General features: G+C 36.0%; 1 protein-coding gene across 1 annotated transcript; it reads left to right on the forward strand.

Moving 5' to 3' along the window:
- Positions 1–6,473: 6,473 nt before the first annotated feature.
- Positions 6,474–10,471, forward strand: LOC111984218 (berberine bridge enzyme-like 21). The gene is made up of 2 exons (XM_024015844.2): positions 6,474–8,240; positions 10,217–10,471. The coding sequence occupies exons 1-2, from the start codon at positions 6,620–6,622 to the stop codon at positions 10,345–10,347; spliced, it is 1,752 nt and encodes a 583-aa protein (XP_023871612.2). The 5' UTR covers positions 6,474–6,619; the 3' UTR covers positions 10,348–10,471.
- Positions 10,472–10,764: the final 293 nt, after the last annotated feature.

Raw genomic sequence — 10,764 nt, forward strand, 5'->3', positions numbered from 1 at the left:
GCTTCATTACTCATTCCTTTGTGACCATTGTTCTTTGGTGTATGTGTTTTTTGTGTTTTTCTTTCTAGGACTTGCATTGCATTACATTCATGCATTTCATTCTAGGATTTATTTATTTTCTCTTTTAAAATAAAAATAAAAAAATAAAAAAGGGGGAAAGGCAAAAATTTGTTTGGCATTATTTTTCTTGGCTTTTGAAAATAAGGTTGGTCAATTTATTTACACATAACATGTCTTGTGTACCTTGTTTAGCTTTGATGAGTTTATTTATTGCACTTGACTAGTTGAAACTTTGTAGTGCATGTTGTGTGGGAAAGATGTTTATGGTGTTTATCACTTTGTCTTAATCTTGAAGTCACATGTTATTTGACTGTCGGACTTGATCCTTTTGAGAAAGGCATAAATAACCATCTCACCATTGTCCACTAGCCAATCATGAACACTTTAGTGCATATCATAAGATTTTGTGCTTGAGAAAATGTAGCACATACACAAAAAGAACATAAGGTGTAGCCTTGATTAATTGCTTAATACTTAAAACTGGTGTGTACTATTAGGCTTGATGCCATTTCACATTATTAAAATTGGTGTGTGCTATTAGGCTTGATGGCAATCCACATAATAATGAGACAGAATTCAAAAAACTTACATGACTGCAAGCTTATGTTCTAGGAGATATGGGAGTTATATGATGTAACTCTTTTGGTGATAGTCTCTTTTAAATTATGAGTGATGAATTTTGTAGACTTTGTGATTGATTTCTATTCATATATCACCTCACATGTATCTCAAGTTTTTGCTAGTTTGCACACACTACACAAGTTACTCTTTGCTAAATACTGTACATGTTATTGTGTGTGTTTTTGATCTGACCAACCAAGTTTGAAAATAGCTTGAGTATTATGTAAAACATTTTTTTTGCTTGAGAACTTAAAGGGAGAATGGCTGAAATTTTCTTGGGAGAAACTGGGATTAAAACTTGGGTTTTTGAAAAGGCATTCCATCTCATACTCATGCATTTTGTTCATCAAATCTAATACTTTGAGTAGTTTGTGTCAAAAAGTGTTTGTTCTTTCAAAACTGTGTTTTTTTTCTTAAAAATTTTGTGAGCCTCTACCTGTTTCGATCGATCCATTCTGTTTTTCGTTCGATCGAAAATGTGCTTCAATTATTTTAAAAGTCTCGGATTGATTCGATCGATCAAATGTGATTTTCGATCAATCGAATATCGTGAATCAAGTTTTTTTAAAAAACTCAGATCTGACTTTTTCGAAGTCACTTTTCAAAAAGTTTCAAACTTTTCTTTTCTCTCTCCGACTCGGCAAGGCTCTACTACGAATTTTTTGTCGTTTTCTTCCAAATTTTTTGCAAGGTTTCTCTCTCCTATAGCCGATATGTCCATATTACCCTTCCATTTGATGTTATTTCTCATTTCATGCATTTTTCAAGCATTTTAATTTGGGTTTTTCGGACTATACAAAATTTAGGGTTTTTGATGAATCAAGCCTTATTTTGTGAAATTGATCAATGGGTTTTTGTGGGGACATGATATAAACTTGATATTGATAGTTTAATTTGATCAATTTTGGGTTTTGAGAAAAATTAAAATACTAGGGCTTGCATTGAATCCGAATTGGGGATTTTGTTCGATTAGGTTGAAATTGATGAAATTAGCTTGTTGTTTTGATGTAATTAGGCATTATAATCTGTGTGTTGTGTCATGTAATGCTCAATTCATCAATTCTATTTCCAAACATTCAAGTGGTTTTTCAAATTTTTAGGGTTTTTGTTAGAAACTCTATGCTCAAGCCAATTTTGTGAAATTGAACTTAATTTGAACTTTGCTTACTGCATTAGTACATGCATCATGACATTGTGGTTGTTTATGCATCATATAGATTGTTGTTCTATATCTTTTTAAGCTAACTTGTAGTCTGCCCTTGGTTTTTGTGTTATTTTGGTTTTCTCTTTGTATCTCTATCATTTCCTTAGCACTATGCCTAAGAAGACTAGGGCTCGTAGGTTTGTCCCCTCACCTACTCCTTCCCCTCCCTCCTTTGACCGAGAGAGGTTTCCGAGTGAGAAAAACTAAGAGATTTATAAGAAGCTGAACCTTAAAAGAAATATTTGGGCTGAGCGTTTTGTTCTTTTAGATGGGATTGATCCTGCCATTAAGGCAAATTTTGAGCGTCAGGGCTGGTTACCTCTGTTGGATGTTTCTGATCCTCCTCCTCCAGCTACCCTAATTAAAGAGTTCTTCTTGAACATCTCTATCCGCGTCTATAATTTCAACACTTTAGTAAAGAGTTGGATATGAGGCGTAGAGTACTCCATTACTCCTACGGTAGTGGCTGATGCTCTTGAGGTACCCATGGTCCAGAACCCAGTCTACCCTTATGATGAGTTTCCTTTGTTGAGTGATGTCTTGTCTTACATCACTGGGTCTTCTATCCAGTGGGGTTCTGATCCTAGGATCACCTCTGCTAAGTTATCTGAGTTACACTATCTCTTCTTTAGGATAGCTTGTCATTCTATCTGGCCAATTTCTCATCTTCACACCATTCCTCTCGAGCAGTGTGTCTTTTTGTATGCTCTTGTCACTGATGCTCCTATCAGTTTTCCCCATTTGTTCCTTCGTTCTTTGAACGAAGTTTATAGGAGTTCATCTTCTTCTCATGCCCTTGTTCATCCTATTTTATTCATAGGATTTTGCTTTATCTTGATTTTAGTGGTTTTCCTTCCTCTGAGCCCGTTCATGTGATTGCTTCCATAGGTGCGTCTTTTCTTAGACAAAGGGTTGCTCATCTTCGAGTTGGCTCTAAACACCCTAGGTCTGAGCCTTCTGGTAGCGCACCTCCTCCTCCTTCTTCTACAGGTCCTGCTGGTAAGGATGTTCCTGATCCTGCTGGTGATGCTGTTGCTGCTGATATTCCTCCACCTCCTTCGGATGACTTTGATATTCGTCGTACCTTAGAGACTGTCATGACCGTTCAGACAGCTCATAGTCAGATTTTGGTGGACTTGCTTGACGAGAGTCGTGCTCTGCATGCCGACGTAGCAAATCTTCGTTCACCCTCACCACCTCCTTTTGATGATGGCGTGTGATTGTCCTTTGGCATTTCGTCACAAAATGGGAGAGTAAAGTTTTGACACTGTAGAGGGGTTTTTGTAGTTAGGGGGTAAGTTTTTTGTTTTGAGGAGCTAGTGGAGATGTTAGATTGTATCTAGGTGCTTCACTTTGTATATCATTGTTTTAGGGCTATTCATGCTAGGGGGAGTATCTGTTTTTGGGTGTTACATTGTTTTTGATATACATGATCCTTGTTTCTTGTGATTCACTGCTTATTGATTTATATTTATCTGTTGTTCATTGATATAAGTCTTTATTATGTGTTATGTGAATCATACAAGAATGTTATACCTGTTTATTTACTGTTTTCTGTCACACATGCGTTTATGCGTTTGTTGAGTGTTTCAGGAATATACAGGTTGAATCAATTGAGCTGCTGTCTACACTTGCAACTGATGGATAGTAGTTAGGATTGATTTTTAGTGTTTATGAGCATTATTTTTGTAAAGGGCTTTCTACTTGTAAACTTTGAGTTTTGTACTTGTGTTTTGTCACGTATTGCCAAAGGAGGAGTTTGTTAGGTTCTAAAGATTTAGGCATTTATGTATTTAGAACTCTAATGTGTAATGTTGGCAAACTATGATCAAAACAGTATGGTTAGTCTTGTTTAGGCTTGCTCAAAGTTATATTTTTTATGTAAAGTTGGAATTGAGAGGCTGCAGATGCATTGGTGCATTTCAACCTGGCTCAATCGATCGAAAGAAAGACTCGATCGATCGATCGAATCTCGGGCAGAATGTTTTTCTGCAGAATTTTCCAACTTAGCCCTAACTCATTAAATGTTTTGGGTTTTCTACTTTTACCCTAGGTATAAAAGGCAAAACCCTAGCCACGTTTTTAGAGTTGCTCCTATTGTATTGTTGCTCATACTTTTCTGTTTTGTGTAAATCTCTTGTGAGATCTAGAGGAGTTTTCTTTTACACAAAGTTTAGGGTTTTCAAGGTAGGGATAGTATCAACATCTTGATGATCAACTCGGTTGCTGCCATTAGAGCTTAAAGAATAACAAGCGTGGGTGCTTGTAGCTGATTGGAGAATCCAAGAAAGAAGGAGTCCGTGGATTCAAAACTTGCACGTGGTCGTGTCAGTAAGTTCTACTGGTGGGTAGCATTAGGAAGTCAAGCGGGGAGCTTGTAAGTCCTTTTGTATGAATTTCGATTCTTTCGCATAGTGGATTTAGGTTTACCTTGGGGATAGCTAAGTCAAATCCTCTCCAAGTTTTTACTGTGTAGTTTCCTGGGTGATCATATCATTGTGTCCTTTTTATTTCTGCTACTTTACATTCTTGATATGATTGTATGTTTGTGATATCCTAAAACTGCATAATTTGACTAAGTTAATCACTTGGCTAATTAACTAGGTTAATCTGGTTGGGTTAAGACGTCTAAAACTGTTCAAAAACTTAAAGGAAAACTTGGTATGTATTAAGAAGACCAAAATACCCAAGTGCATTGTTTGGCATTTTTTTTCTCCTTCGACTTTTTCTCTCTTTCCGTTGTACTATCTGTTTTTCTTTTTTCTTTTTCTTTTTTTGGTTATATATAAAAAAAAATTAAAAAAAATATTTCTTTTTGTTTTGCGTTTTTTTCCTCTATTTTTTTATTGTCTTTTCTTGTACTACTCTTCTTCTTCTTTTTTTTCTTTTTTTTTTTTGGATGATCATCATTCTTTGACTTGTGCTCCTTTAAAAAAAAAATTGAAGTGTTCATACACAATTTTTTTTTTTTTAAATGTGTTACTTTTTTGTTCTATTTAATGGGAACATAATTGTAAATTTATAACAACTTCATTTTTCATCTTCTCATTTTTCCTCTCAACCAAACAAAAGAGCTTTTCATCTCTTTGCTTTTCCATCCCTCCAACCAAACACATATGAGGGAAATTTAAATTTTTTTTATCGTCCTACTTTTCCATTCTCCTACAATATTCTATCCTCCCACTTTTCCACCATTCCAACCAAACAAATCCTTAATTACCAAGCTCCTTTCCCCAAAGTTGGAAAAAATATTATGTATCAAATGATACTATATCATCTGTATCAAAATACCCACTAACACATGTTTTACATTTGTTTGTAGGGTAGTCATTTTTTGTAAACATATCGCTCACTTATTAGATTTTGATACTATTGATATGATATCATTTGATACCAAACACCTTCTCCAAAGTTGGGCCCGAAAAAAGAAAATGTATTCTAACCCTCATCCACGTGGATATGAGTCAAAATCTTATGTCCCACTTTTCCTACTCCACTTTATACTCCACCAATAAATACTTGCCATATGTTCATCTAATTAATTAAATACTACTATTAATTAATAACTGTGGTATTAATAAGTCAATAATGATAGTATTTAATTAATTTAGTGAACATGTGACAAGTATTTATTGGTAAAGTATAGAATGGAGTAGGAAAAGTGTGACAGAAAATTTGGACTTCGTAGATATGTTTTATATTTCAAAAATAATAACCATTTCCTACTTTAATGGCCTAGAGCAAAAGGTGTTTTTCCCATTTATTTTTGCTTCTAATTTTTTGAATTATGGTTTGATTACAAAAATGGAGATGAACCCAATGCACAATGCTCCTGTAATTACTCAAAGATAAAGCATATGAAGCAGAATTGTCAGAGGAGATATAAAGTTAAACTTCTATTTCGTTGGTTCACGAAGTTGGAAAGACATTGTCAACACCAAAGAATATGAAGAACATGAAGAACTTAAAAATTGAAGAACAGATTTTTCCTTCAGTGGATGCTTAATAAATTAGTCCACCCAAAACACAAGGACCCTAATATTTAATCATGGTTAGGCCACCAAAATAAAAGTCACACGTTCTCGAACCACTTGCGCAAATAATAGAGCTTCGACCTACAAATGGTTGTCGTTATCCACAAGCCGATACTGTGAGATTAAGGAAACTACGCCAAACAGTTTCCGACAATTTCCAATTTTTCAATTGGTTGAAGTTTGGGGTAGTCCAAAAACCATCAAATCAAACCCAAAATATTATCTTCATTTTATGCCTCGCAAATTACGTACACACCCAATTTGACAATACTTTTCCGCACTGAACAATCTGCCCGAATAACGTAAAAAAAAAAAAAAAAAAAAAAAAAACTATTTGTCAAAAAAAAAAAATTTTGGGTATGTATAGACTCGTAACTCTTTTCTTTTTTTGTCAAATATGTACACAATTATTATGCATGAATCGAATCATCCAAATAGTGTTCCATCTAAAATAATTGGAAAAGTAAAACACTATTAAAGTGCTGACTTGCCAAACGAATGTTAAATTTCCACGGATTTTTCTAGTCAAAATTTTGGGCGGTTTAAAGGGCAAGAGCAAAGAAGCTTGGCATTTCCCATAGTCAAATAGAGCATACACACATACCAGACCCAAACCATTCTTGTCAATAAAGCCTACAGATCAAATATAAAAAGTTCTCAAACTCAAAAACACAAAAACAGTTTTCACAGTTTGTTACCAATGAGAAAATCGCACTCTTTTGTAAGTCTTTCTATGCAGGCTCTCATGATTCCTCTCTTTCTTGTTCTCCTTCTTCCTCTTCATGTCTCTGCCTCAGATTCTGTCTATGAAACCTTTGTCCAATGCCTATCAAACCAAACCAACCAACCAGGCCAAGTTTCCAATATAGTCTACTCTCAGACCAACCCTTCCTACACAACCGTACTTCGAGCCTACATTAGAAACTCCCGGTTCAACACTTCAACCACTCCAAAACCCACAATCATCGTGACCCCAACACAAGAATCCCATGTCCAAGCCACAGTGATTTGCACCAAAAACATTGGGATTCAACTCAAAATCCGAAGCGGCGGCCATGACTATGAGGGTGTCTCTTACATCTCAGATGTCCCATTTATAATCCTAGACATGTTCAATCTTCGATCCATCACTATCAATCTTCAGGAACAAACCGCTTGGGTTGAATCTGGTGCCACACTTGGAGAACTTTACTACAGAATTTGGGAGAAGAGTAAAGTTCTCGGCTTCCCTGCTGGTCTTTGTCCCACTGTTGGTGTCGGTGGCCACTTAAGCGGTGGAGGGTACGGCAATATGTTGCGTAAACATGGGTTGTCGGTGGATCACGTTCTTGATGCAAAGCTAGTTGATGTGAATGGAAAGATTCTTGATAAGGAGTCAATGGGGGAAGATTTGTTTTGGGCTATTAGAGGAGGAGGAGGAGCCAGTTTTGGAGTTATACTTTCTTACAAAATTAAGTTGATTCCGGTACCGGAAACCGTTTCGGTTTTTCGTATTGAGAGGAGTTTAGATGAAGAGGAGAATGTTACTGACATTGTCTATAAGTGGCAACAGGTTGCTCCTACGACAGATGACAACCTTTGGATGAGGATGTTGGTACAGCCTGTGAGTTCTAAAGTGAATAAGGGGGAGAAGACCATTAGAATCTCAATTTTGACAATGTTTCTTGGAAATGCTGAGGAACTTGTGGCATTGTTGGATAAGGATTTTCCTGAATTGGGTATGAAGAAGGAAGGTGTGATGGAAATGAGTTGGATTGAATCAGTTGTTTGGTGGGCTAATTACGACAATGGGACATCCCCATCTGTGTTGCTTGATAGAAATCCTGACTCGGCGAATTTCTTGAAAAGGAAATCGGATTATGTGCAGACCCCAATTTCGAAAGATGGGTTGGAATGGTTATGGAAGAGGATGATTGAGCTTGGGAAAACCGGGTTGGTTTTCAATCCGTATGGCGGAAAAATGAATGAGATCCCTGCTTCTGCTACTGCTTTTCCACACCGTGCCGGAAATTTGTTTAAAATCCAGTACTCTATGAATTGGGATGAAGAGGGAATTGAGTTAGAAAAGAATTACACAGCTCAGATAAGGAGGCTTTATAGTTACATGACTCCATTTGTGTCCAAGAACCCAAGAAGTGCATTTCTCAACTATAGGGACCTTGACATTGGTACCAACAACAATGATAAGAACAGCTATGAAGAAGGAGAAGTTTATGGGGTCAAGTACTTCAATGACAACTTCCATAGGTTGGTGAAGGTGAAGACTGCAGTTGATCCACATAATTTCTTCTGGAATGAACAGAGCATTCCTACGAATCCAAGTAAGGCATAGGGTTAGGAAACTTTATTGTCACACAGATTGCTGTATTATTGGCCTTTTCAGCATAATTCAGATAAATTGTTATTACGTTGTTCCCTCTAGTCGTTACGATAGTTTAGTGAAAATCTGAAATATGTATTTTTAATTAATTGTCAATCTGAAATTTGCCGTTTACTTTGTTTTTTCTGTGGTTTTTACCGTCCTTATTATGAGGCATGATTTGTATCAATCCCTTTTACTTGAACGTGGTCATTTGGAAACCATACAACAGTTGCGTGATAGACGATGGTCTGTCTGTCTTTAAGGCTGACTTTAATAAGCATTCAAATCAAGTTGCTGACTATCTCTTAGTCAGTAGGTTGGTTTCTTGTCACTATCAATATCAATATCAATATCATGGTTGATTTGGATGAAATAGTTCTTTTTACAACACAAAAGAACTAAAGGTTATTTCTGAATTTTGCTTATATTGTTACAAATTGAATGGAAACTGGTGAGGAATGTCTTTTCCATCATGTCGATTGTCAAAACAGTTTATAGCTTGGCTGTCGGTTTAGAATGCTTGAAGTCGCAATATGCATTCCTTTCACTTTGGCAATTGCCAATTGGCACCCAGTAAAGAGATTAAAGATAAAAAAAAATAAAAACTAAAAAGCCAATCATTGAATTGTAATTGCATGGAAAATTCAATGGTGGCTTTATTCTTTGGGACACCGTTAAGTAAGGTATAACGAGTACCAGTGCCCCCTTTCCTACTTAATTTAATAGATCTTGACTTAGTGACAATCAGGACCCACTTATTTTCTCCCTCATCTAAAAGTCCATGCTTTCTGTTTTATTTTTCAGTTGAAGTAATATCATGAGTCCCTCAATTCTGGCTCTCTCCCTACCTCTAGAGACTTATATGGCAGAACTGGAATTAAGAATTTACATAGCTAATGTTACTAATCTTTTCGAATTTCGACTATTTTGTCTCAGCATGCTCATCTAGCTCAATATCCTTTTTATACATTCATACAATACCATAAAGCAGGGAACAAATGCCTGTCTTCAATTTTATGAGTATTCATTTCCATACAGCTACTGCATCTAATAAACTCCAACCAGCAATATTCCGGTTTACGCTTCAACAAGATGTTTTTTATATTTTATGGGGTGGGGAGTGCTAACATAGTTTATATATACATTTTAAGTATAGGAGAGGAGTTTTGAACATTGGACGTCTACTTTAGAAACACCAAGAAATAATATTTAACTCATAGGTCATAGGCCAAGTGCTAACATCGCTTACTGATCTTCCTACTTGGTATTCTATATCAAAGTTTTCGAAGCATATGCCTTCCTTAAGATACACAAGAGCTTCACTGAATTGGATTTCCATGCTATAGAACCTTCCAAAAAAATAAATAAATAAATAAAATCCATTGAAAATACAAGTGGAGGTGCAAGCGTGGACTTTCTAACAAGAAGAGTTATGCCATGACTCTGCTATCTGGTGATTATCATCCATACATCCTGCACTTGATCTCCCCTCCGTTTCTTAGTAATGATATCCTCAACTAAGAGAGAGGTGTTCATTTTGTCGTTTTTATTTCTAATTGGGCACATTTAACCCATCTAAAGTCATGTGGGGTTTGAGCAGAAATCCACACCATGTAGTAATAGTACCCAGTTGTCTCCCATTATCACTAACTTCTCCTTTACACACTCTAGCCAGAGCTTCGACTTTCTTAGCTTGTTTACCTCCCCTTTTTGGGTGGATGGGTAGTGCACATGCTTTAAAGGAAAAGCGTTAAAAGTTATTGGGGTTGTGATCTCTCATTAGCCTGATAGAGAATGACTCTCATTTTCCTAGAAATAGATGCCATAGACAAGTCAACTCATGCTTGGAATCCTATATAAGCTATACTTTCTTTAATATTGTTTCATGTATTTTTTTTGTTATAGTTAATCTTTCAGTTCTCTTGCCGACTGCAGGAGTCCACTCAGGCGTGACCAGATTGTTGTTGTTGACATCTATCCTATCACTGGAGAAACTAATGGGAGGCCTGATGTACCTGCTCCTTGTGTGGGATCTTCAACTTCAGAGGATGAACTTTTGGTCGTAAATACTACAAGCCCTCCTTAGATGTTCTGAATTATATGTAATGTTTACTTCGTATAACAAGCTGTTCTTTTATTTGTTTATTTGTTTGTTTTTATTTTTAAAGCCAAAAAAAAATTTGTTTGTTATTGTTTTTAAAAGGAAAAAGAAATTTATATAAGTTTCTTTATATAGAAAAGGAATAGGAATCGAGGGAGTACACACGCAAGTGACACCTAAAATCTTTATTCGAAAATTACAAAAATCCCAAAGATCAAGTAAAGAAGAAAAAGAGGAGCATCCATAAATGTGATGAGGGCCATGAGGCTGTTGAATGCCATCAAAAGTTCTTGAATTGATTTCCATCCATAAACACCAATTGAAGTGTAAAAGAAGGAACGATTAATTATCTCTTCATTTCAAGCAAACTACATCGAATCCA

The sequence above is a fragment of the Quercus suber genome, unplaced genomic scaffold (assembly GCF_002906115.3).
Source record: "Quercus suber isolate HL8 unplaced genomic scaffold, Cork oak 2.0 scaffold_32, whole genome shotgun sequence".
NCBI classification, from domain to species: Eukaryota; Viridiplantae; Streptophyta; class Magnoliopsida; order Fagales; family Fagaceae; genus Quercus; species Quercus suber.

Excerpts from the sequence above, each read along its gene's own strand:
- LOC111984218 (XM_024015844.2), top strand. The coding sequence starts at position 6,620 with ATGAGAAAATCGCACTCTTTTGTAAGTCTTTCTATGCAGGCTCTCATG. Across the intron at positions 8,241-10,216 it reads GAGCATTCCTACGAATCCAA|GAGTCCACTCAGGCGTGACC; the intron begins GTAAGGCATAGG and ends TGCCGACTGCAG.